The 27,956-nt window shown below is 38.1% G+C and overlaps 4 protein-coding genes and 1 long non-coding RNA gene across 5 annotated transcripts in view; 3 read left to right on the top strand and 2 right to left on the bottom strand.

The window, feature by feature from the left end:
- Nucleotides 1–27,956, bottom strand: part of LOC149620882 (ATP-binding cassette sub-family C member 1-like) — a 57,749-nt gene that overhangs the window by 12,573 nt on the left and 17,220 nt on the right. The window lies entirely within an intron of this gene.
- On the bottom strand, nt 144–23,466 carry LOC149620886 (ATP-binding cassette sub-family C member 3-like). Its single transcript, XM_089855821.1, has 13 exons — nt 22,924–23,466; nt 22,653–22,829; nt 22,400–22,513; nt 22,214–22,339; nt 22,009–22,146; nt 21,783–21,841; nt 21,357–21,659; nt 20,808–20,982; nt 20,493–20,747; nt 2,661–2,864; nt 2,363–2,509; nt 977–1,067; nt 144–514 (listed from the first exon to the last, which is right to left on the bottom strand). Exons 1-13 carry the CDS (start codon nt 22,966–22,968, stop codon nt 144–146), a joined length of 2,205 nt encoding a protein of 734 aa, XP_089711947.1. The 5' UTR covers nt 22,969–23,466.
- Nucleotides 9,856–11,635, top strand: LOC149620889 (uncharacterized). Its single transcript, XM_089855822.1, has 3 exons — nt 9,856–9,971; nt 10,043–11,158; nt 11,589–11,635. Exons 2-3 carry the CDS (start codon nt 10,162–10,164, stop codon nt 11,633–11,635), a joined length of 1,044 nt encoding a protein of 347 aa, XP_089711948.1. The 5' UTR covers nt 9,856–9,971; nt 10,043–10,161.
- Nucleotides 11,536–16,720, top strand: LOC149620888 (uncharacterized). Its single transcript, XM_089854065.1, has 2 exons — nt 11,536–16,515; nt 16,613–16,720. The coding sequence occupies exons 1-2, from the start codon at nt 11,914–11,916 to the stop codon at nt 16,616–16,618; spliced, it is 4,608 nt and encodes a 1,535-aa protein (XP_089710191.1). The 5' UTR covers nt 11,536–11,913; the 3' UTR covers nt 16,619–16,720.
- Nucleotides 17,238–19,218, top strand: LOC149620887 (uncharacterized). Its single transcript, XR_016375168.1, has 3 exons — nt 17,238–17,534; nt 17,599–17,748; nt 17,826–19,218. It is a non-coding gene; the product is annotated as an uncharacterized LOC149620887 (long non-coding RNA).

Raw genomic sequence — 27,956 nt, 5'->3', positions numbered from 1 at the left:
ACCTTCAGAGAAGGTATTATTTCGCACCGTTTTCAAAGGTGCGTATTGACATCCTCTCGAATGGTGCTTTTAAACACCAATAGGGGTGCTGCTGGGGATGCATTAGGAAACACCTCTAAAGGTGTCAAACAGTTCCATTTTTTTTAACAGTGTATCTCCGTTTCGTCGTTAGCGGGTAGCTGGTGGAGGTCTAGTTGCAGGGCGCATGCGCGTATGACTTTGTTATATCTTTTCCGGTTCATGTCGTCGACGAAGAGTATATTTTGTCTGAGTGAGGTGTTTTGTATCCAGGGTTGTTGAGTGATGTATCCCACTCTCCCGGCCACTCTCACCTCCCCCTCCACTTTCTGCATCTCGGAAACTACAGCGGACAAGAGGGAAGACTTGCCAGAACCCACCGGACCCACAACGGCCACCAAAGAGCCACGGGGGACTTTCAAATTGATGTCCTGTAGAGACGCCGATACCGGCTCTTCCAAGTTCCAATGAAACGTTCCCTTCTCAATCTCAATTGCTGAAATTTTCATAGAAATAAATTGATGTTAACTTTGGTCAAAATCGACCAACGGTAAGTTCAAAAATATTTGGAAATCATCAAAAAGCGGATTCAAGATTTACTCTTTGAGAACGACATGTTGATTATCTTATTTTACAAATATGATTTTGAAATTGAGTCTGTGGGGTTTCCTTCTAAAATTGATTACTGTACTAGCGATAATTAATTTTCATCCGCGGTGTAAAGCTACTGTAGGAGTAAACCAGAGTATTACAAGAGGATATTTTCTATTTATAGCAATGCCAGGGATTGGTGGATTAAGTTCTAAAGAAGTTCCTCCAATTGTCTCTTTCTCCACGCTCAAGCTCGCGCTTGTTAACCACAATAAATTTTGAGATTAAATTCATCCGCTTGTGTCTAGCTGCTGAAGTTAATAAGTGACCCTTGTCGTTTTTTCAAGTCCCTGATAGATTGACATACCATTTTGAGCGTCGCTAGGCATCTGCTCCACGTAATGCTCTGTTTCCCCACGATTCAACAAGTTTGCAATTCTCCTTACCGAGACGTGTGTCTGTAAAGAATTACTTAGCGGATATACGATATTTTGAGAGGTTTTAACTAAAGGGAAGGTCAACGTAACAATCATGTACTCAAAAAAACAATACCATTTTGTTAGGGAAAATGTTTTGTACTAAAACATGAATTTAGATGCCATTATTTAATGACGCCAATAATAATTTCGAAACTTTCTTTTACATTAGCGCAACGACAATCGAATGATACATATTAACAAAAGTATATATTATAACCAAAAATCTCGATCGAGCAGGCGAAAGGGTGCTAGGTCGTAACCGTGTCTCCAATTTCCCTTCCTACTTCGAGTCGCTACGCTAGGCCTTTTTACCAGAGAGAATTTATAATAGGGAGTGAAGCTCTTGTCCTTGACAGTGCTAAATACTATGTAGCTCAAACAAGTAGGCTGCGACGCTAAAACTAACCAGGTAAATTTCCGGTCACATGACACTCCTTTAATTTTAAAGTTTACCCTCAATCACTGTTGGTTATACAATTACCCGATAAGGGTTTGCGATTTCGAGTGCGACTGCAGACGCCATTTGGAGTTATTTAAAAAGGTAGTGTCCATCTCCCCTAGAGACCCTCCCGCAACATTCTAGAACCGCCCTAGAGGGATGGCTCACAAACAATTATACCGGAAATAGACCTGGCCAGTTTTGTTGATCACGTGATTTTTGAGCTATAATATTCCTCAGTTTCTACTCCCTATTATAAATTCTCTCTGTTTTTACTATCTGCAGTTTCTAGTATTTTTCCTGAATTGTGGTGCAAATACCGAGCCAAAAAATTATCTTTTATTAATCAAGATGTTTTAAACCTAATAGACTCGGCTTTTATTACTTTCTCAAATCAAGTTTCCCTCGTATTAGAGCTACGATCTTTTGAAAAAGACAAATTCCCTAAAAAATCTTTACGTGTAAAAGAATAAATTGTGCGTAAAGTAGGCCGTCACAAGTACAAGAACAGTATAACCAGTAGTTTAAGTCCAAAAAAATTTTTTTTTTCAAGTGACGTAGCTAATTATGTCTGCGATTGAGTGAGAGCTCGACTTGCATTGACTGCTACGAACGATAATAAAGTGGCCACCACGCATTAAGGTTGAAAACCGAAACGATTCGTTATATTATACTTTTGATAATATTCAAAATCGTGTATCAAAACACGCCTAGTAGTTTAAATTTTTTCAAAATCCAGAAAAAGTCAAATTTTGGATTATCGGAAAAAAGTTTGTATATTTAATAGAAAAAGCAAATAGATTTATCTTTTGACCCTCCCTGACCCCAATCTTACCAAAACTAGGGTATTTACTAAATCCGGAAAGGAAACCATTGACGTCGCTAATAATCGTACCAACTGAAAGGACACGAAAGCTTTCCTTGAGGTGAGAACGTTATCGTCGTCAATCAATACGTACATGGCGAAACATGGTGTAGTAATCTGAAAATTTAAAATCAATGTCTGTAGGAACTGAAAGCTAGATTTCAGTGACGTCTGCCTTTTTCAGTCCAGTGAGAAAATTAAAGAAAGTATTGCGGAGCTGAAATCTCTATGTGCCCCCATGATCGAAATAATTTTTTAACTTCCGTACCAAGACTGGTATGATAGCAGAAATAGACATATTTATTCCTTGGAAGAAGGCTTGTTTCTTCATGAGTGCGATTTCTTTCTTCCTGATGTCGAGAACGATTCTGTGGAATGATCTTTCCCAGGCGTACAACTTCAAGACGCGGATTCCGTTCAATATTTCGCTCATCATTTTCATTCTCTTGTCCTTCAGCTTCATCAACTCAATCTAATAAACGAGATAAATAAAGAAACCATTCGTAGAAATCTCGACGGTATTGATATTGTTGTAAAAAGTTAATATCCATTTGACTGTCATAGCTAACAAGCGTCTTCCAAGAAACCTTGCGGCGTACGATCTGCGTGCAGACAAGAGACGAAAAACTTCGGGATTTAAAATATCCGCGATTTTTGTTAGCTTGAGTGCTCGGACCTCTAGGCCTTAATTTCAAATACGTGTGAAATTGTCTACAGCCTACTACACGTATTTGAAACTAAAGCCTCATGGTCCGTGCACTTGAGCTAAAAATCTCGCGGATATTTTGAATCCTGAAGTTTTTCGTCTTTTGTCTGCACGCACAAAGCTACGTTACAGAGGCCTAGCTTTGCCCGTACTGACAACCGAAGTTTTTCATATGGATACAGTAGCCCATGTGAAGAAGGAACCAAATTAACTGCCCTCGACCCTCTTTCTCCCAATAAGGTTGTTTTGGCTCGCGTTGTAGAAAACAAGTTCACCCCACAATCCGCCTCCTTTTCTATTCCTTGTAGTACTAACTGAGTTTAATTCCTCCAGTGTTGGCAATGTGGCAAAGATCTAGTACGGAACAAGCACGAGCCTATTTTGAGGAGTTCGTTTATTCGAGTATTCGTATAGTGCTCTATAATAAATTGAGGCATCTTGATTCTTTCTTTCTGTGAGTGTAATAGGCGATTTTATAAATTACTTTTCACCAAGGACACGTGCGCAGACGCGGGAAGGAAGAATGTCTTTCATCAGTGAGCACAATTTGTGCTCCCTGCTTTCCTCTTTGCTTATTTTTCTGGCTACATTTTTTCTAACGCGAATTTTTTTAAAGGCTTATCTGGGTGCACGGCAGTGCACCCGCCAAGTTGTCGTGCACTACCAGCAATCCTTTACCCGAAACATTTCAGCCTCATTTTGACCCCCTCTTAACTCGGTACTGGGGAATAGTACACCACTCATATTTGCACCTCAAGGGCACAGTGTTAATCCTAGGAAATCCTCCAACTTCCAGCTTTCTAACTCATTTGGTTTCTGTGATAATCCTATGTGAAAATGACACATTATGAGACTGACTGACTGACTGACTGACTGACTGACACATCATCAAAACCTCTAGGGCATTTCCGGTGGTGCTAGAATGATGAAATTTGGCATACTTGTACCACTAAGCATACAAGCAAAGGGAAAAGTCCCAAAAGCGGGAGTTTCCCCCTTTTAGCCCCTGAAATGGGGGTTTAAAATTAGAGTCATCATCTAAACCTCTAGGGCATTTCCGGTGGTGCTAGAATGATTAAATTTGGCATACTTGTACCACTAAGCATACAAGCAAAGGGAAAAGTCCCAAAAGCGGGAGTTTTCCCCTTTTAGCCCCTGAAATGGGGGTTTAAAATTAGAGTCATCATCTAAACCTCTAGGGCACTTCCGGTGTTGCGGGAATGATAAAATTTGGCATACAAGTAGGACTTAGCATACAAAGAAAGGGAAACGTCCCAAAAGCGGGAGTTTTCCCCTTTTAGCCCATGAAATGGGGGTTTAGAATTAGAGTCATCATCTAAACCTCTTGGGCACTTCCGGTGTTGCGGGAATGATAAAATTTGGCATACAAGTAGGACTTAGCATACAAAGAAAGGAAAAAGTCCAAAAAGCGGGAATTTTCCCCTGTTAGCCCCTGAAATGGGGGTTTTATAATTTATATCCCCTCGTAATAGGACATTATAATTTAACTAGCTGTTACCCGCGGCGTCGCTCGCGTATAATAAGAACTTCCATCAAAATGATACTAAGAATGGGCAGATTTTACTGATGACCAATTTTTTGTAGCACCCTAAAAGCGAAGGCACTCGGTGTTGCCCGTCAGCCCGTTGGAACATTTTTTTATTACTTTTCACGCGGACATTATTCCATAAAGAAGGGATTTGAAATTTCTGGCCGCCATTTAAAAAGATGGCAACAAATCGGACCCAAAAGACCATTCAGCCCGTCTATAGGTTAAAGGAAAGCAGTGTACTAAATATTTGCGAAATCGGTTGAAACGCGCGGACGTTGTTACATAGAAAAGATTTTTTACATTTCTGGGCGCCATTTTTTAAGATGGCGGCGGATTGGAAAAAACTTTCTTAGTGAGCGCCTACTACTTATGAGTAACGTTCCTGCAAAGTTTCAGCCTTCTAGGGCAAGCGGTTTGGGCTGGGCGTTGATTATCAGTCAGTGAGGACTTTGATTTATATAGATATAGATTTTTTCGTCTTTTAATATTAATATTTTTTACTAATATGATTCTTTCGTATTATTGCAAAATTTATGTTTTTACCTCTCCGAGTGACGTATGTCACGGAGAGGTTCTGCAACGATCGTGTGTGTCTGTCTGTGTGTCTGTGTGTCTGTCTGTGTGTCTGTGTGTGTGTCTGTTGTTACACCCACGTGACCGCGTTCGCAGTTTCCAAATCGGAGCAAACGTGTTCGCCATTTCCGAACTGCTTTCACAGTCACGGAAATGGCTACTCTACTTGAGTTCTCACACCAACATCTTCTGGTCTTTGTCCATCCCACACGGACACCAGTCTGTACTTACTGGCTTCTAATCACCACTATCTTAAGGCCTTCGTCCATCCCACATGGACACCAGTCTGTACATACTGGCTTCTAACCACCACCATCTTCTGGTCTTTGTTTTTGTCCATCCCACATGGACACCAGTCTGTACTTACTGGCTTCTAACACCACCATCTTCAGGTCATTGTCCATCCCACATGGACACCAGTCTGCACACCTGGCTTCTACACCACCATCTTCTGGTCTTTGTTTTTGTCCATCCCACATGGACACCAGTCTGCACACCTGGCTTCTACACCACCATCTTCTGGTCTTTGTTTTTGTCCATCACACATGGACACCAGTCTGCACACCTGGCTTCTACTCCATCGTCATCGTTGGGTTTAAGACATTCGCAGCGATCAGCTAGGGTTACGAGAAACGTCTAGCCTCCCTAGGGTGGGTTGTCCACGATAGGTTTTCGCAATTGCGGTTGTTCTTGCTTTTAACTGTAGTTCGACACCCTTATATACTACCTATTTGATTAAGGCGAAGCAACCGGCGTATGCTTCATTTCAAACGCCAATATTAGTCAAGTCTCTCAAGAATGTTTAATTGTTCTTTTTTAAAACGATGTAACGTTCAATAAGGCGAATAACTAACGAAGAAAATATTAAATATTAATTATATTTATTTTAATATTTAAGATAATCTTGTTTCTCAATTCAAAATTAATACGGAAAGAGTTAAAAAGCAGTCTATGTTTTTGTCTGTGTGTGTCCGTCCGTTGTTACAGTAGTGCGCTGCGCTAGAAGTTCGTTTTGTTTTGATGTGTAAATGAATCCTACAGAACCATAATATTCCCTTTATCCTTAATATAAAGTGAATATGTGGAAATATTTTTCGTAATTATGATGTATTTAGTACTTTTGTAGCTTTAAAGCTCTATTTCATTTTGATATTCCAAAGTTGTTTTTAATATTATTATTTAAAATGGATGTTTATATAATACTTAAGCTATACTACATGTGTTTATAGCATAATCCTTTCTAAAGTGAATACAAGCACAACGCTACTATGTTGGTCAAATGAAATTTTATTTGTCAATAGGCCTAGTGAACCAAATAGTAAACGCTTGGGTTTGGTTTTCGTTTCTGTAATGCAGAGGCATTAACGGTTCACAGTGAGCCGAAAGTTAAATACACTTTTAAATAATTAGGCTTAGATTATAAAATCATGGTGGAAATCTGGGCCGCGTTCAGCAGAGCCCAGCGCTATTAGCAGTGTCCTACATAACGGGATTTGGTTTTTGAATTTTGACGTCACGGTGCTAAGCGCTGAGCTAGCGCGGTCTTCAAAGAAAATAGTCGGCTCTTTGGATAACGTGACGTAAAACGCATAGTTCTAAGCTTGGCGAAAAAACCATGGAGGAATTAATACAAATAGCACTATGGGACTATAGCTATTTAATTGGCGTGAAACCAGTTAATCACGCGAGAATTTTAAAAGATATATTAGTTTCTAATTTTAATTATAAAAGTTGTTATCTATCTCTATAAATATGTTATCATACAATTTTTGTTAAGCCTTGGTACCTTGCACGCTTTATTGCGCTAGCGTCATTTATAAAACGCCGATGACCGGAGAAAAGCTATGACGACAGAGCTCACCGGTAAACATTTCCAAAATCCGCTGTCTTTTTTGGTGAGCTCTGCTGAACGCAGCCCAGACCAGTGAAAGGTCTGATCGTAATCGGATAATAGCTTCGTGTTTTCATGCTTTTTATGGTACGCATTTACTTTCAGTGTGTGTAGCCACAAATAAGCTTTGGTGTTATGTAACGTTAACAGTCATGTTGACAAACTACGAAAATCGTTGAGATGAAACGAAAGGATAGTGTTTACAATGCAACCCTGTTGTGAATATGGCTTTGAACATAGAGGCCATACAGTTGAGGAGTAGAAAATTGGGCCTTTACAAACACGTAAAGGTAATATCCCTCCAAAGTTTTATCTCTTCATTTCCCGTTTTTCCCCCATCGGATGATTTTAATGTGTACAAGTATATCATTATTGGATGTAAAATGTCGTCTGATTTACAGTATATTTGCTGTGCTTTGTATACTGCTTTAATATTTCATAGATTTTAACTTAAGAAACATTTCCATATCTGGGTAAATAAGTTTGTAAGTAGTCGTCTTGACTCGGAGAGGTAATATTTTGGTTTTCCCAACTTGTTTACATAATATTTTAGTAATTAAATTTTTTACTCATTTCCTTTTCATTTCGTCAGAAATGGTTCTAAGCGTGTTTTGATTCATTTAGTTTTTTACCTCTCCGAGTGACGTATGTCACGGAGAGGTATTACACCGGCCGTGTCTGTCTGTCTGTGTGTGTGTCTGTGTGTCTGTGTGTCTGTGTGTCTGTGTGTCTGTGTGTCTGTCAGACCCCACGTGACCGCGTTCGCAGTTTGCGTATCGGAGCAAACAAATACCCGATATCCGGAACGCGTTCGCGGTTCACGGAAATTTGGCCATTCATCTACCAACACTAGTCTTTAATATGGCTTCTAAGGACCACAATCTGCTAGTCTTTGTCCATCCCACATGGACACTAGTCTGTATTTGCTAGCTTCCAAGCACCACCATCTTCTGTTCTTCGTCAATTTCACCTTGACACCAGCTTCTATGCACCACCATCTTCTGTCCTTCGTCAATTCCACATTGACACCAGCTTCTATGCACCACCATCTTCTGTTCTTCGTCAATTCCACATTGACACCAGCTTCAATGCACCACCATCTTCAGGTCTTTTGTCCATTCCACATGGACGCCAGTCAGTACATTCTGGCTTCTTTTCCTCCGTCATCGCTTGGTTTCAAGATATACGCGGCGATCGGCTAGGGTTACGAGAAACGTCTAGCCTCCCAATGGCAGGGCTTCCACCATCGGTTCACGCAAATGCGTTTTTATCTATTATTTGGTTTTAAGATATACGCGGCGATCGGCTAGGGTTACGAGAAACGTCTAGCCTCCCAATGGCAGGGCTTCCACCAAAGGTTCACGCGAATGCGTTTTTATCTATTATTGTAATGGAATCGAAACGTATATATACCCCAAAATTTGAAAAAAGCGGGCAAGAGGGGTACCCTTCACTTTAAACGTCAATATTAGCAAAGTTTCGAAAGATAATAGGAACAACTTTATTTTAAACGATTTAACTATTTTTAAAGTTATTTACTGGCGATTAAAATAATTAAAAATAATTATATTTATTTAAATATTAAAGATAAACCCAAGTACCGAAGTCGTTAAATCATTGCCTCCTATATCTTTCTAGGCCCGTGCATTGCGTTATATTTCGTACATTGTCTCTTATATCTTTTTAGGCCCGTGCATTGCGTTATATTTCCTACATTGCCTCCTGTATCTATCTAGGCCCGTGCATTGCGATATATTTTTGAGAACAACAACCAAAATGGGAAGCTCCTCTCAGAACCATAATAATTTGTTTTCTCTGTTATATGAAATGAAAATATGGATAATATTTTCGGCAATTCGATTTGAATGGCTCTTTCTGATGTATCATTCTCTCAGCACTGTTCATAATGGACAGGAACGTAGAGATTCGAGACACTTGGAATTACGATAGTGTTTCAAATCCTCTGTAATGAGGGCTTAACGACTTGGAGTGACTGGAAAGATAGATACACATCCTATTTTTTAGTTGTACCATGCGTACCACAATGTTGCCAGGCGTTTATTGAAGGATGCTTGGGTACTTGGTACAGACTGTTACGTCTACCAAGTTTCCTAGCATCCAAGAATAAATAGGATTCATAGAAGCCAGTGTTATGGGCATGTCATGGGTCAAGTCGTTAAATATATCGACGCAGTTAAATAGCTGATGGCATTATTTTATCCACTTTCTCATTGCGTTTCGAGTGGAAGTTCAACTTTGGCACGGACGACAGATGGCGCTCTTAACCTTCTACCCCCAAAAATCGCTGTTGTCTGCTCGTTTTCCCCTTCCGCGTTTTTTCGTTATAAACTTATGATTTAACGAACTGTTAAGATAAAATTTCATATTTCCTAAGACAGATAAGCTTCTACTCCTTTCATCTTACTCCCAGTTAGATTTAACCTTGTTAAAACTTAATCCGATGAATTTGAGTTATAATGTCGTAAAATCCTGCGCATACAGTTACCTAGGAGTGATATAGACATTTTTACCGATGTCTAGAGATGTTAAGCTTAAGCGAAATTGTTTTACGTTTGAATAAATATACCGCTTCCAGTAGTGGGTTTATAGTACTCCTTGTTTGTGTAAGATTAGTGTAGCTGTAGAGCGTTGTTGCTGTTTAGTTTATACGCCCCCTAGGCCTATTTGTGAAAGACCTTTTTTACGCACTTTTATCATTCTTTATTTGAAAAAAGTGTTGGCAATGTATATTTTTTAAATATGACGGAATTGCTGTTGGTATGATAGCACTCTATTCGCGAAAAAAACCTTTTTTTAAACAGTTGATTCATTCTTTGATAGAATTTCGATGGAAGCAGTTAAGTGGACAATTTGCTCGATTAATTTTGTTCGGCAAATAATATAATTAAGCCTTACGTATTACTGAAGGAGATTGATTTTGCCAACCTGTGTGAGTATTTAAGGAGATTGATTTTGCCAACATTTGTGAGTATTTAAGGAGATTGATTTTGGCAACCTTTGTGAGTATTTAACTGATTAATAAGTAAATGGAGGAAGATAATAATTTAAGTAAAGAGGAAATCAGGAAACGTAAAGCAAGGGAAAGAATGAGGGCAAAGAGGTCAGATCCTGAATTTAGGAAACGAGAAAATGAAAGGAGAAGAGAGTTAGCAGCTGAAAAAAAGGCTGTTTCGGGAACAGGTTCTAGCACACCCAATGTTGGTCCTACCGCGAGGCCAGTTGGCCATGATTCTGCGAAAGATGATGCATTAAATAAAAGCTCTATTGAAAGTACTGTAAGCGTAGGCATATCTTTTAATGAGGAACCCAATAATGTACAAAATGATAATGCTAATATTAGTGAAATAATCGAAGGCGATGAACAAGTACCTTGTACGTCCCATGGTAATGTCTATCCCTTAGAAAGATTAAGAATCTTGAGACAAAATGAAGAATGCAGTAAGAGGGAGTCGCTAGGTAAGGGGAAAAAGCGAGAGAATGAGTCAAATTGTGAAATTGAAAATCAGGGTGGAATATTTACCAAAAAATTAAAAAGGGTTGATGAATGGTATAAAGCAAGCGAGCGTGTAAGAAATCAGATAAGTAAGGCTACTGAACGCCAAGATCCAAATTATAGGGAAAGAGAACGTGTCAGAAACCAATTGTATAAGGCTGCTAAACGCCAAGATCCCGAGTTTAGAGATGTTGAACGTGCTAGAAAGCAGACAGGTATGGCGGCTAAACGCCAAGATCCCGAGTATAGAGATGTTGAACGTGATAAAAACCAGGCTTGTAAGGCTGCTAAACGCCAAGATCCCGAGTTTAGAGATGTTGAACGTGCTAGAAACCAGACAGGTATGGCGGCTAAACGCCAAGATCCCGAGTATAGAGATGTTGAACGTGATAAAAACCAGGCTTGTAAGGCTGCTAAACGCCAAGATCCCGAGTTTAGAGATGTTGAACGTGCTAGAAACCAGACAGTTATGGCGGCTAAACGCCAAGATCCCGAGTATAGAGATGTTGAACGTGATAAAAACCAGGCTTGTAAGGCTGCTAAACGCCAAGATCCCGAGTTTAGAGATGTTGAACGTGCTAGAAACCAGACAGGTATGGCGGCTAAACGCCAAGATCCCGAGTATAGAGATGTTGAACGTGATAAAAACCAGGCTTGTAAGGCTGCTAAACGCCAAGATCCCGAGTTTAGAGATGTTGAACGTGCTAGAAACCAGACAGTTATGGCGGCTAAACGCCAAGATCCCGAGTTTAGAGATGTTGAACGTGCTAGAAACCAGACAGGTATGGCGGCTAAACGCCAAGATCCCGAGTATAGAGATGTTGAACGTGATAAAAACCAGGCTTGTAAGGCTGCTAAACGCCAAGATCCCGAGTTTAGAGATGTTGAACGTGCTAGAAACCAAACGGGTAAGGCGGCTAAACGCCAAGATCCCGAGTATAGAGATGTTGAACGTGCTAGACAAAGATCTTCAGCCGCAGATAGGCGAGCAAACCCCTCGCTTATAGAGCAGACCTATTTTGATAGCATAAAAGATGGCCCAACGTGGCCGTGTGAAGGATGTTCAAATCTTTTTTTTAAGTCATCTGGCACCATTGTAAAGTCCATAGATTTTTTGTCAGTCCCTGGTATTGAACAAAGAGAGTTGAATGATGAAATATTTTTGTGTAGTACTTGTAATAAAAGCGTTAAGAGAAAGCAAATTCCAAAATTTTCAAGGGAAAATGGATTTGTGTTTCCTGAAATACCTGCGCAATTAAGTAACATAAGTAATTTAGAAGAAAGAATGATATCACCACGAATACCATTCATGCAAATACGAAGGTTAGGGTGTGACCAACAACGTGGTATTAAAGGAAATGTGGTTAACGTCCCTATAAATGTAGAGTCCACCGCCTCGGTTTTACCCAGGTTACCTCGAGACACGGATACTATTCAAATTGAGTTTATGAGAAGAATGCAGTATAACACACCCTATTTGTACGAAACTGTGAGACCCAAAGTCATTTTAGAGGCCCTTAACGTTCTGGTAAAAACGCCTTTGTATGTTAAACATGGAATTACCGTTAAGAGTGACATATTAGACCCCATTCCTGAAGAACTTGAATTTATTGTTGACGAAAATGACCGTCAGGTAAATCAAGTTGATGTATCAGGAGATAATCCAGTAGTGCCAATAAACGCAGAGAATGATAGTGATGATATGTGGAATGAACCCAACGAAAGTAGTTCGTTAACAGTTGGGAATCAAGACACATTATTAGTTTCTTTAAGTAATTTCTTGCCAAGTAATACCATGCATGTTAAGTTTGCTCCTGGTGAAGGTCAAACCCCAATGTCTTTACTCTTTGACGAGGATGCGGAAGAATTGTCATTCCCGAGCATTTACGTGGGTCAAAAAATGAACCTTAGGGTTAAGGGAAGTTTTGGTGATATTTTTAAATGGGAGCTTCGTAATATTGATAGGCGCTGTGCTAAAAATCCTTCGAAATTGTTTTACTCTTTTGTCAAATTGGAAACCTTGAAAGTTAGTCAATCTATACAGGTTTGCATGAGGAAAACTAAAAGAACAGATGGGTCGATATATACTGCTGGACTTTTAGCCTCTGCAGGTTCTCTTGATGCTTTAATTAAGCAGGATGATGGTTTTAGGGTTTTAGAAAGACTACAGAGCTCGCCTTCTTATTGGCGACACAGACAAAAGGAATTGATGGGTATGATTAGACAGCTTGGTACGGCTACCTTTTTCATAACGTTTTCGGCTGCCGAAAGTAAATGGCCTGAGCTACTGAATATTTTGAGACTAACCTCTGGGCAGGAGAGTTTACCTAACGATGATATTAACAATTTAAGTTTTTCTGAAAGGGCAAAACTGATTCAGGATGATCCTGTTACTTGCGCTAGATATTTTGACCACCGTTTTCGGGCTTTGCTTAAGGCTTTACAGAAATTAGGTCCTCTTGGCGTTATAGAAGACTATTATTTTAGAGTTGAAATACAGCAAAGAGGTTCGCCCCACCAACATGGTTTGATTTGGATAAAAGATGCTCCAAAACTTAAAAATGATCTCTCAAATGTTAAGGAAGTAGAGGAATTTATTGATAACGTTATTTCTTGTGCTGCTGAGCACAATGACGAACATTTAGATTTGTTAACACGATTACAAATTCACAAACACACAACGACTTGTAGAAAGAAGGTCGATAATAATTCCGTTTGTCGTTTTGGAATCCCGTTTCCACCTATGCCCAGAACCATAATTTACGACCCTGGTTTAAGAGAGCCTGGTAGCGTACAGGAAGAACTCAGATGTAAGGAAAGGTCAAAGAAATTGTATGAGATGTTGCAATCGAAAGAAAAAGAGTTTTGGGTAGATAGTTTTGAGGAGTTGCTAGCTAAGTTGCGTATAACTGAAGACGAGTATATTTCTGCCGTTACTTATGACCTCAAAAGGAAAACAGTTTTGTTGAAAAGACACCCTAAAGATACTAGAGTTAATCCTTACAATCCGTGCGCTTTGCGTCTTTGGCAGGCGAATATGGACATTCAATTCGTTCTTGATGCTTACGCACTGGTTATGTATATTGTATCATATATAGGAAAGTCTCAAAGAGGGATGTCTTTGCTTCTGCGCGAAGCTTCTAAACAGGCAAAAAATGATAAATGTTCAGTAAAACAGAAGTTGAAACTAATTGCTAATCAGTTCTTGAATGCCCACGAGGTAAGCGCTCAGGAAGCGGCTTACTGTGGTTTACAAATTCCTGTGTCCAGGTGCAGTCGCGCCTGTGTTTTTATAAACACCAATGCCCCTGAAAATCGTGTACACATTCTTAAGAGTCAATCTGAACTTGAAGAACTACCAGCAGACAGTAATGATGTTTTTGCCTCTGGGATGCTAGAACATTATGTTCAAAGGCCAGAGGAACTAGAGGCAATAACATTAGCTCAATTTGGTGCCTGGTACGAATATTCCAAAGCCCGTAGAGTGACTAAAGCCGCCCACGATCATGTTGATGAGGGAGAGAGCAATGAAGTTGAAGCTTGTGGTAAATGGCTGAAACTTAAAGATGAATCAGGGTTTATTAGGAAACGTGGCCATGCTAAAATTATTAGGTACAGAAGATTCAATTTAGAAAAAGATCCCGATAACTTTTATCGTGAACAATTAATGTTATTTAAGCCTTGGCGCGATGAAAGTAATGATATTTTGACAAAGGATATGAAATCAGAATATGAGCTTTGTCGCGAAACTATTAATGAAGTTAGGAAAGAATTTCACAGTGAAATTGACGAAGCAGCCGTGGAACAGGCTGTAGCAGATTTTGAAAATGGAGAAATTCAAGTGGATGTTACTAATATCCAGCCTGAATTAGAACATAGAAATGAAGTTGATAGATCTTTAGCTATGGATGATTCCGATTTTTTAATTAATACGGTTCAAGAACCTGTAGGAAATATTAATAGAGAAATTATTGATGGCAATGCCGAAAATACTGTTGCTCCGTCAATTACCTTAATTAATGACTCTGAGTACAACGCCCTTCTTAGAAAATTGAATTCAAAACAAAGAGAGATATATTACCATGTTTTGTATCATGTAAAAAGCAAAGAAACTCCGTTGCGCCTCTTTGTTACAGGGGGCGCTGGTGTGGGGAAAAGTCTTTTGATTAGTGCTATATTTGAGTCTGTGTCAAGGTTTTACAACAAACAACCTGGGAGTAATCCATCGGAAGCGAAAGTAATCCGTTGCGCACCTACTGGCAAGGCTGCCTTTAACATAGGTGGGGCAACTTTGCACAGTACTTTTAGTTTACCCGTTAGCCAATTTGGTGGAAATATATCGAGATTGGAAAGTGAAACACTTCATAAATGCAGGTTACTCTATGGTCAAGTAAAACTAGTAATAATTGACGAAATTTCAATGGTTGGAGCGAAAGTGTTTAATCGGGTAAACGCTAGGTTACAAGAGATTATGGGTTGTCCTGATTATTTTGGTGGTGTGTCTGTCGTTCTAGTTGGAGACTTTAACCAATTGAGACCAGTTTGCGATAATTTCGCATTTCAAGGTCAAAGTGAGAAAGATAATCCTTACGCGTCGTTAATTGGTAACCCAATATGGGAGCAATTTGAATTTGCCGAACTTGAGGAAATTATGAGACAGAGAGATGATAAAATATTTGCTGAAGCTTTAAATAGAATGGCTGTGGGAAGTATGACTCAAAATGATATTGATTTCTTTAGTAGTCTGGAGGTAACGCCTGAGCGTGTACCCCCAAAAGAAGCGATACATCTTTTCGCCACTAACGCGGAAGTAAACCAATTCAATCAAAATAAGCTTTTAAACATGAATACGGAAAAGGCTGTTTCGGTTTCAGTAGATGTTGTCAATGGTGATCTTAGTAGTGAAGTTAAAAATAACATACTTTCCCAAGTTGAAAAGTTAGCAACGTCTGATACGTATGGTCTGCCCAAACAATTGACTCTTGCGTGTGGCGCGAGATATATGATGACCAACAATGTTGACACCTCTGACGGACTAACTAATGGGGCGACCGGTTGGTTAAGAAAAATAGAGTACGGAACAAATAGGGTCGGGGATAAAATCCCGTTCAGGGTATGGATGGAGTTTGACGATCCCAAAGTTGGGAAAATGTTGAGGCAAAAATGTCATGGTTTATATTTGAATAGTAATATTAACGCTTCGTGGACGCCTGTTGAAAAGGTCATAAAGTCGTTTAATAGAAAATGGAGACAAAATAATGCCTCAGTTTCTAGGAAACAATTGCCTTTGGTTGTTTCTGAGGCCATTACGATACATAAAAGTCAGGGTGATACTTACTCCTCGGTAGTGGTTCATTGTAAGGCTACAAAAAAAATTGAAAGAGCGCATTTATATGTGGCTTGTAGTAGAGCGAAAACCGCTTCCGGTTTATATATTGATGGAAAATTTAAAGTTCCTAATTCACCCAAAAACAACCTAGTAGAATTGGAACTTAAGAGGTTGCGAGACACAAAAAGCATAGAACTACCTTTCTTGCATGATCCCGTTTTCATTTATGTACATAACGTGCAGTCTTTAAATGCTCATTTAGAAGATGTTTTAACAGACAATGTAATAATGAAAAGTCAAATGTTATGTTTTGTTGAAACGTGGAAAATAGAGACGGACGATTTTAGAGTGCCATCTTTTAAGGAAGTAGGTGGTATTTACTTGCCAAGTACGGCACGCAGAGTTGCTTTTGGTTCGTCCATATATTTAAGAAAGACGCCTGAAAACGAAGTTAAAGAGATAGATACTAGAGTTTTACGAAGCGACAGTCCTGTTAGAAATTCTCACGTGGAACGTTGCTGGTTAGATGTTTACATAGAAGGAGAACTTATATCTGTGGTATTGTTGTACAAATCTCCCTTAGCAAGTTTGAGAACTGTGTTTGAGGACTTTAACCCTTTGTTTGACATGAAATATGATTCTTCCATTCCAACAGTTGTAGTCGGAGATTTTAATATTAATTTCTTAAAAAGCAAAACGGCACTGAGCATGTTTTTTGATTCATTTGGGATAAGTCTTTTACCTGGTCTGGAACAAAAGTATTCGACTGACTATCATTGCCAATTAGATTTGGCTTTTGGTAATAAACTATTTCGAGACCGATACGAAGCTTGTTATAGAGAGACTTACTATTCTTACCACAAGGGCATATGTATTTTTAAAAAATGAATAGTTTGATATGCAAAAGTGGATAGTAGCATTATGCAAAAGGTGGTGATACTATACTGATGTGCTTAAATCTATAGCTTAGGCTTGGGATCCTAGATAAAGAAACCCAAATTTGGCTTGGGATCCAGGATAAGAAACCCAAATTTGGCTTGGGATCCAGGATAAGAAACCCAAATTTGGCTTGGGATCCAGGATAAGAAACCCAAATTTGGCTTGGGATCCAGGATAAAGAAACCCAAATTTGGCTTGGGATCCAGGATAAAGAAACCCACTTAAGGCTTGGGATCCTGTACTAAGAGACCCACTTAAGGCTTGGGATCCTTGACTAAAGAACCCACATCTGACTTAAAGATTTGAAAAAAAAAAAATTGGTAAGTATCATTATTGGAATTGACGGTCATATAAGTTTGGTATTAATCCTTTTAAAAATATGGTATATTTTATGAGTAACCTGGAGGATTGGCGTAGTTCATGAGTAGCCTAGAGGATTTGTGTAGTTAATGAATACCCTAGAGGTTATGCGTAGTTCATGAATACCCTAGAGGTTATGCGTAGTTCATGAATACCCTAGAGGATATGCGTAGTTCATGAATACCCTAGAGGATTGGAGTGATTCATGAGTAACCCTACAGCATTGGTTTAGTTCATGGGTAACCATGGAGGACAAGGTCAACGAAATTGTAAACAAAGTATGTAATAGTGATAATTAGTTAATGGGGAGAATCGTTGAGGTGATTTATTGTGGTTTTTCAGAAAATACGTCGGCAAATATATCTCAAGGCTTATCCTTAGGCTTAATAAAGGTGAAATACAACTCTGAAAACGTTAAAATGGTTGCGTCAGATAACTGAGATCTGGAGCGGCAACTGTGGGTTCATGTAAAGGCGAACCACTGAACAAAGTGTAAGTGTTGCATCAAGTTTCATAGGTTTGGTGAAGAATGGAGCAATTTTGTATAGCGTACTTTAAAAATGTTTTAGGTATGGCGAAGCGGAAATGGCTGAATAATCGGCGACAATTCAATAGTCCTAGTCGAAAATCCCCTTTTTTTCGGCAAAACACCGCCGAGGTGATTTTGAAAATGTTCCTGGCGGCGTTATCTGCCGTTGGTAACACTGCAGCGTCCTCAAAAGTTGGCCAACGCTCAAAGCGGAAGTTGGACTTCGCCGCAATTTATCGACTAGAACTATAGTTCTAGCACCTTCAATGTTATGGGAGCGGCAAGTAGAGCAATACAAGGGCGGGCTGCATAGCGGTCTAGCAGTGGAAATACAGAAAGGAGAAAAACTTAACGCCAAGAGGCAGAGTTTTCCTATTTTGTGGAACTGGAGTCGTCTTGGTCTTTGTTATCTGAAACGTACAGCGCCAATACACTTATGTAATAGTTTCGAAAAAACGAAACTTAATGAACCACGCCTCATCTACTAGGTTATTGCTTTCTTTAGGACGCTATCCACCAAACATTCATCCTTAAACAGTCTGAAGAGGTTTTTAATATTAATAATTCAACTGTGATTATGGTTTTTTCCCAAATGGGTTTTCCCAGAGACCTTTTTCCCACATGCGCTGTGGGTTTTTATGGTTCGAATTAGCTTGTATTATGACATGAATATTTGACATGCATTGCATCGTTCGATAATGCTGTTAATAAATTTATTCGTGGATAGCTCAGACGTCCGAGTGAAAAATCAACTATTAATTTAAAAATAAGTGTTTTAATATTAATAATTCAACTGTGATTATGGTTTTTTCCCAAATGGGTTTTCCCAGAGCCGTTTTTCCCACATGCGCTGTGGGTTTTTATGGCTCGAATTAGCTTGTATTATGGCATGAATATTTGACATCCATTGCATCGTTTGTTAATGCTATTAATAAATTTATTCGTGGATAGCTCAGACGTCAGAGTGAAAAATCAACTAACAATTTAAAAATAAGTGTTTTAATATTAATAATTCAACTGTGATTATGGTTTTTTCCCAAATGGGTTTTCCCAGAACCTTTTTTCCCATATGCGCTGTGGGTTTTTATGGTTCGAATTTGCTTAATGTTAAATTATACTGAAGGTTCCAATATATAATGTTAAATAACTATTCAATGTTGTATATAGATAGAAACGTTGAAGTATTATAAATACTGTTCTGTTAATGGTTTTTCAAGAACCTTTTGTTCCCATATGTATTGTGGGTTTTATGGTTTTAATTAGGTTATATTTAACTTTTACTGTACAGTTTAATGTATTATGTTATTTATTGCTTTGTATATATTGAAGTATTGTTGAAGTGTTAAAAATACTGTCTTCTGAGCCTAATGTACTTTCAGAATGTTATGGTCTTGAATTAAATGAAAAGTTAATAAAGTGAACGTTAAAATATATGACATCGTCCCTATATTATGTGGTTTGATATGCTCATAGTTTCACAAGAAATATAGTATATTATGTGGTTTGATATGCTCATAGCTTCACAAGAAATATAAGAAGACCAAGATCAGAAGAAGATTTTACATTTTTGAAGAGAATTACCTTAGGAGCCTAGCTTATGTGTGATTGGGTTATGGCTTCCATGTTTTGGGGACATTTGCTTTTTGTGTGGCGAGGTATGATTCAGCTTTGATATGGACAAATGTTACAAATCATACTATACGGTTGAGGTACAGCGAGAGAGTAGAGTTTCCACAGCAAAAAAAGGCTTGAACAATTGACTATTTTAAAATTGAATTCCTGCATTTGCAAAGAATTAAAAAAAAGCGATAGATGCATATATTTAGGTTGTTTAAGGGGTAGTGATAGTCATCTCCACTCGGAGAGGTAATATTTTGGCTTTCCCAACTTGTCTTAAATCTATTCTGTTGATTAAAAGTGTTACTTGCCACAATATTGTGTTCTTCGAATAGAAATACGGTTAACAATTATCACAGCCTGAGAAAAAAAAAGAAAGTTGAATGCAAAAAAGTTGAAAAAAGCAAAGCCAAGTGAAACTCTCGGAAAGAACAAATAAAAATCTAAATGAACAAATGTTTATTTCACTTCATAATCCTACTTCTATAAATCTACAAGAACATGCACGTACAAAAAGGAGTGAAATCTCACCAAAAACATCTCTGTAAAAATATGCCAAGTTGTTTGGCCGTAAAAAGAAGTGAGATCTAAAATACGGCCAAGTTATTATCTCCAGGTGAACCAACATTTTATTCGACTTAAAACTTCTCAAGAATGTTTTTCTGACTTGGCCATTAGCATTCCAAACTTCTTCTTTGCACCCGTGAAGGTTAATAACGGAAATTAAAAGTTTAACCACAAAGGCTCATCAAGAATATTTAACCAATTTGATTTAATATTTTAATTTCGATCCATATCTGGAATTAAACGAATCCTTGATATGCAAATGGCCAAGTCAGAAAAACATTCTTGAGAAGTTTTAAGTCGAATAAAATGTTGGTTCACCTGGAGATAATAACTTGGCCGTATTTTAGATCTCACTTCTTTTTACGGCCAAACAACTTGGCATATTTTTACAGAGATGTTTTTGGTGAGATTATTATAATTCGCGGTAACATTTCGATGATGAATTCTACTGTAGATTGTTATTGATTTATATTCGTATATTTCGGATTACGATCTAGTGGTGTTGTAGTTGGATAGCATTTACCTGCAATTCTTTGTATTTCTTTGTGCAAAGATAGTTCAGTGGAAGAAGAACGACAATAGGTACGACGCCAGCAAAGGCTGAATAGCCAAGTTCTGGATACATGAAAGCGAAGCACAGTACTAATTGTACCGGGACTGACCACAAGAGGCCCAGTTGCGGCGACAGAATTTGGAATCTGTTCGTGTCGACGTACATCGTGTTCAGTATTTCGCCCATAGTCAGGTCACGTCGATCGCTGCTCGTCAAGCGAAATGTCTACTTGGACGAATCCAATTAATGAACTAGCGTCCCACTATCACGATAACACTAACTTACTTTTTTGTACAGAACGTGCATAGTGGCGGATTTGAGTCTCAGTCCAAGTTTGGTGTGGAAAGTGGCGCTGCCTTCTTGCAACAAAGATTGCGCAAGACCGGCCAAACCGTAAAGGCAAACGTAGAAAATCCCCTTCCATAAAGGATCTTCGCTCGTTGAGTAGTCAATAATGGAACTGAAAACATAAGTTAGTGAACTGTTTAACTCCGTTCCAAAGTTCAATTCATTGCTGCATGGCAAGGCTACCACTTGCAATATCAATCTCTGTTATAATCAATTTTAAAGAATATTCAGAGCAAGGAAATAATCAGACAGAAACAGAAATTTATGTTTGATTAAGACCTTTCTCTACGCTTCAGTAAGATCAAAGAACCCACTGTCAGCAACAAAGGCACCTAATTTTAAGCTTTAAGTGAAAACCTGCATGAATGCCTGCTATCTTGTTCTTGTTTCTTTTTTATATTTAATCTTATATTCTTGATTTCCCATAAAAAATAACTTATGGCGCAATGACGTTTCTTATATGGGCGAAAAAGTGACATTGTTTACCCTGTCAAAAGGGCAGGAGCCAGAGACACTACGTCGGACAGAACTTGAAAAACGAATCCAGCAATCAAGCATGGCCCGACTGTCCTTAACAAGGGCCAAGCAATCGACTCGCTTTGATTTTTGAGTCGAATTCGATCTTCCGGAGTTCTTTTCATTTGCATTTCATCTCCAACACAATTTTCCCCCTCTTGGGGCTTCCAGTGTTTTTGGAAAACGCGAGAGACAGTCAGCGCGCGCTCCGCGTCATTCAAGTCGTACACATCCGATGGCTCAAGGTTTTTTTTCCAACCGTTCCACAGGGCGCTACAATTCGTTTAAAATTTTAAAGAACTTGAAAGTTTGAATTAAAATACAATTATCTGAGGTGTAATAACTTCTTCAAGTAAGGGGAAATACATAAGAACGTTAGAACAGGGCCAGATTTACCTGGTAAGCCATGAGTGAACCACACGTGAACAAAACGACGCATTATCTTCACTTGATTTCTTAATTTTGGAAAATAATCATCAAAAATAAGAAGTATGACACTAAAACCTTACTAAGAGCTAAATCGAGAACGACAGGCAAACGCAGCTAGAGACCCTAGACCTAGTAACCAGCGTCGAACTTATATTACATAAACCACTTATAAAAAACTTGCGTGGAATATTACCATTTTGACTTCGATTGCGTATGTATGTTTTTCGAAGTGAGGAGAAGCGTCACTCAGTGTGTGTAATAAGAAGATAACTACTACTATAGGGTAAATTACCGACTGAATTACCAACTCGAAATAATAATCTTTGCCATTCTGAAATATTTCACATTTTTATTTTGCCGTAATATTGTTATAAAATGTAAAAGAAGCCTTCGCTTACTTGTAAATAGTATTTCATGATGGTGGATCTCAGTGTGATAGTTTGCGTTAGTGTTAAGAGGAACCAAAATATTGTCAGGATCCCGGACAACGCCGTGCCATAAATTACGAGGAATAACGCCAAGATCTGCAACACGAGAATTCATTTATTTCATCAGAACGAGATGGACTCTGTAAATTGTCTTACGTAAGTTTCAAATTGAAGGACGACCGCCAAATTGTCAACGACTTGAAAATCACCGTAGTATATTTGTATACCAAATTGTAAGACGCTAATTGTGGCCAATAAAAAAACCAAGAGCTAAAAACAAAAAGCCTAAGTTATACCTAATTTTAAAGTATTACTGTGGTAAGAAAACGTGCATCATGCTACGACCGGTGTCCAATGCGTATTACATGAGCAATTACGCTTTGCGCTCGTTAGGTGTAAAAGGTCTTACACTTTTCGTAATGGAAAGAAGTGAACAATGGACGCTTCGCCGCTTCGACTTGAAGATCATTGTTATTTCCAATGGGAGAAAGAACCAGAGTATCGCGCATGGCACCCAGATCAGGATGGTCTTTTGAAAACAGGGAGTCAAGTCTGGATCATCCGTGTACCATGTCAAATTACTGTCCTATTGAATATAATTACAGAATTCATAATTAAAACGGAACCGCCATCAATTAATATAATAATATTCCTGATAAGGTAATAAACACGTAACATACCCAAAATGGAGATTTACAAAAGTCATCCAGTATGAAGGAATCCATTTGAGGATGAAAAACACTAACTTCGAGCAATTTGTTTAACAGACTGGTCACTGTGGTGTTATCGGGCGTCTATCTAATCCTTGCAACGCTTTCTAATAAACGGTTATGATGATTTAAAACGAATTCGTCTACATTGGAACTGAATAATAAGGCGATGAAATCGTTCTATTATGAACAGTACATTTTGTCCTTATTCGTAGGGAAGATTATATGCTAATCTTTGGATAGCTGATTACAAACTAGAACTTAAAGAGTAAAATTTATTTATTTTAGCAATTTATCTTTGTTCTTATGATCCACTTATGGCTTAAGATAATAATTCTACTGGGTTATATCAGGACCACATACAAATAATATGAAAAATAAGTCTGTATTCCTGATAATACCAGAAGTGAGATGAGACTAGAAGTGAAGGGCTCTAGCATTGGTAATAGATCCTGGCATTAGTGAACAAATTTGAGGATTTTACGCCGCTTTAATCGCGCCTACGCTAGAGAGAAAAAAATTTCTTACCCCCTTCCCCTCAACCTAAAGCGGCGAAACACGGACGCGGGTGCTTGAATCTAGTTCGGCCGTCTACCACCGCGAGCGTCTCACGTTTTGGAGGGGAAATTCTGAAACCGCCACTAGAGGGCCAACCGTTGGTGTGTTATCAAGAATATTCACTTTTGCCGAGTGAAGAATTTGGTTAGCTCAGTACTTCTGGTCTCATCTCACTTCTGATAATACGTAATCGCTGATTATTTCAACATAAATGTATAATAAAAATAAAACTTTATTAAAGGGATAAAATAAGCCGATATTCACCATTATCTACGCTTCTTAAAACCACAAAAGAATCGAGCAACTTCGTCGTACGTGTTTTCGTTAATTGAAAATAATTTTCAAACTAAAATGTCTAGAATGTCCGCGATAAGTCCGGCTTCAACTTAACCAGGACCAGATTAAAGGGGGGCCAAGGGGGCACTGGCCCCCGAGCGCAAGGCTTGTTGGAGGCGCATTGAGTTAAAATATTCCCCCTTAGCAACATTTGCTGTTCCTTTTTAGGACTTAAGGGGGCGCACATTATTTCGGGCCAGGTGCAAATTATCTCGTCCCTTGGGTGCGAAATTGCTTAATCCAGCTCTGAACTTGACTGTCTTTAGAGGAAAAGGAATTAGGTCTATGATTGAAAGTTTGGTAATTAAGATAATTAACTGTATGAGCATAACATTTTTGGCTTTACATGAAGGTTTGTCACAGAAGTGTTAGCTGAAGAACTGGGCCTTACACTATTGGCCAGCTTGTCAGAGGTCCAACCTGTAATTATCGACGAAATTTCAACATATTTTGACATATTTCTCGGTTGTTTTGCCTTTCATGCGGATGAACACTTTAAGGTACACCAGTGAAGCACCATTCATATTTTACCATTTTAGGTTTACAATAGCACCATTTGTGTCGATTGAACCCTCCATGGTTAAAAACCGAACCCCATCTGAACCTTTTCCAATAACAGTGTATGCTAGAGAGAAGAGCCATAAATGTTGGTTCGAAAAGCTTTCTAATGGAGCCTTTCTTAATTACCATGATAGATTTCAACCATTCACCCATAGTCTAACGTTGTTTACCTTTAAATCTTCGTAAGGTGGCGAATCTCTTATAGTACAAACAGCTTTATGGGATGAACAAACAGGTCCTCCAATTTCGCGTATCGAAAAGGAGTGTCTGGCATTGCTAGCTTTGAGAACATAACACCAGTGAAAGAAGAAGCCAATATGAAACAAGATACTATTCAGAAAATCCATAATACACGAGCGTAGAGAAACTTTCCAGTGTAATTCCGATAATGAAAATATCAGACAAAGTGAAAGGTGATGACGTCTACCTTTCCTCAACGCTCAAAGGATAGTAGCAAAAGCGCATAGATCAGAAAGTGAAGAACATTAAACCTTTCCAGCCTTTAGCAACGGTGTTCGTGTAAAATGAGAAGCAAGGGGGGACACAAGTGGGTGGTTGGTGAGCCTCGTTTTCAACTAACAATCGAATCAGAAATATATTATATAAAAAAGACTTGGTTTGCCCAAGCCTTAAAAACAAAACGATAAGAGTTTTTCCAGTTGTCTGAAGCGCGGATATTATTTTTTTTTCTATTGAATTTTAAAGACAATCCGTACTTTACTACTCTTTAGAATTTAATTCAATCACCTGATTTTACTGCTAATGGATTAGTTTCCTATAAATTAATTCAAATAAAAAATTACTTATCTCAGATTTTTCAAGAACAATTCCATTTTCCTGAAACATTTTATCATGAAATTTTTTCTTTTCAATGGAGAACGTACTTTAATTTTCAAGTAATACTCTCATTCATAATGTATTGTATGCGGTCTTTTCGAATACAAAAGGGGGCTGTTAAAGGGGTTCGTTTCTTCTTTAAGCACAGTCACAATTATTGAACTGTGTATATCAGTACTTGTGGGGAAGATTTTAGAAGTGTTGGTTGAGTTGCTATTTAGTTGACAACATTATAAAAACTTGATGTGTTTAAAACCTTTTGAAAGTAAAATTCTCGAAAATTAAAAAAGAAAGAGTCAATTTGATTAAATTTACACGATATCCCTCAAAATAATAAATGCATGATAAAATGTTTCAGGAAAATGGAATTGTGGTGGAAAAATCTGAGATAAGTAATTTTTTATTTGAATTAATTTATAGGAAACTAATCCATTAGCAGTAAAATCAGGTGATTGAATTAAATTCTAAAGAGTAGTAAAGTACGGATTGTCTTTAAAATTCAATAGAAAAAAAATAATATCCGCGCTTCAGACAACTGGAAAAACTCTTATCGTTTTGTTTTTAAGGCTTGGGCAAACCAAGTCTTTTTTATATAATATCTTTTCCTTCAGCCTTAATTTGTATTAATCTATTATAAAAATAATAATATACTTGTCAAACGTCATTAATTCGATGTTCCAGTAAGATGTTCGTGAGCATATTGACTCACTCCAAGTGCCTCTCATTATTTTATGGGAAAGATTAAAATTTTAAATCAATTGGCAGGGGAGTGGTAAATTAATTCACCATATAAAGGCGGGTTGTAACTTATTTCATATAAAAAGGCGGTTGGTGACTCAATTAAGTTTAGTTGACCTTTTTGTATAGATTTAAAAAAGAAGTTATATCTAAACCACGCGCCAGCACGCGCACATTTCATTGAAAGTTTGTTATTTAAGAATTTTCCCAAGACTCGAACCTGCAATGTTTCGCCTCGAATGCAAACGCGTTATCCATTACGCCACAAGCCCGTACTTCCTAACAAAAAAATTATCCAAACATTGTATTTATAGGATTATTTCATTTATGTTGAATAAAAGATCTGTAAAAATGAACTCCGAGCTTGCCAGGACTCGAACCTGCAATCTTCTGCTCCGTAGGCAGACGCGATATCCTATGCGCCACAAACCCGATGGAGGCTAATCAAAATGCTATCCAAACAGTGTAATATATGTAACGGTTTTACCATGATTTATAAATTAATTAAAATAAAATAGTTAGACTTAATTGTTCTTAATCAAACTTCAGAAGTTCAACATTCAATAGTTGCTTGATAATTCAAAAGTGTTCCGAACCTTAACTTCGCAGTTGTTTCTGAGTTATTCGATGGAGTGGACCACCAAAAATCCCATGCTTTTTCTATGGGACGCTAAGCCTAAAATCTGTGAATTGTTTCTTTAACATTACGGGAGCGTGTGGGTTCTTATCTAGAAGGGCCTACCGGCCCTCTAGAATTAGGTCATCGTTAATGTCACGTGACAAGCGGAAAGTAGTTCGCGATGGTAGCGGCTCCTGGGGATAGTGGGGAATACTATTGAGAAATCGGCTGCTTAACTAGGCTTAACGGTTGTTCTTTAGCGCTCTTTCGGTTCAATCGTCGTGGAATTTTCAAGTTTCGTTAAGTTGAATTTTGATATTGTTTTTCATGCATTCTATTGCACCTTTAAGTTTTCCGTCTTTATCAATCAGGAAAAAGTCATCCTTTTCGTAGCTTTCTAAAATGTTTGCTAAATTCAAATCTGACATTTTGACATTATTAAGCCTTGGAATTAAACTTTGAACACTGCTCTTCTCGATTCTCACACATCACGGCCATATCTGGCAAGAGTATCGACGCTGTACATAAAGAACCTTAATTAAGAGCTTTAATGTTGCAAATGCGTGCTTGGCTTACTTATCTACCATGTTTATATCTCTTTACGTGAACCTACACACGAAAAAAGGGTTTCCTAAATTTATGGATTTTTTTGAAAATGTATTCCACCAAGTAAATTTTCCTGCATCATTTCCATGTTACTTTCATATTTTATTTTTACTGTCTTTTTAGCCAAATCGGGTGTTGGTATTAATTTGACATGCTCTGTTTCCTGCGGCATTGTAGGAGGCATTGTCAGCAACGTAGTCGCCGTGTCAAAGTGCCGCCTTTGGTAATATAGAATTATAAATATAAAATTGGGCAAATGCGCTGTAAAAGGTAGCAACTAGTTTCTTTGGCTCGTAAAAACCCAGAGCTCAGGTTTCGTGAAATATGAGTTCTAATGTGGGTTGTTTTTTTCCTACAGTTTTCTCTTAAATTTCTTGGAAAACGCGAATAACATTTAAGGAGAGAAGGTAGATATTTTTTGCACATCGATTATAATTTAGCGGCTTTTAGATATTTTTTCGTCGCTCATTACTTTTGTGACAAAGCATTTTTTAACTGTTTAATATTATTTTTGTTTTTGTTATTGTTTGTTGGGTGAACACCGGATTTTTGCCTTCTCTCTTTTGCCTTAATTTCTCATATCGGTTAAACGTAATTTCTCATTTCGTTTAAACTTAATTTCTCATATCGATTAAACTTAATTTCTCATATCGATAGCACTTACTTGGTTATATCGATTGCACCTCATATTAATCTGAGATTTCACTTATTTGGTTAAGCTTAGTGTCAAATTGCAATATTTGTTTCA

Source organism: Phalangium opilio, unplaced genomic scaffold (assembly GCF_054372755.1).
Source record: "Phalangium opilio isolate 3A_F unplaced genomic scaffold, DU_Popi_V2 ptg000209l_1, whole genome shotgun sequence".
In the NCBI taxonomy this organism is placed as follows: Eukaryota; Metazoa; Arthropoda; class Arachnida; order Opiliones; family Phalangiidae; genus Phalangium; species Phalangium opilio.
This window is presented reverse-complemented; position numbering and strand designations above follow the sequence as displayed.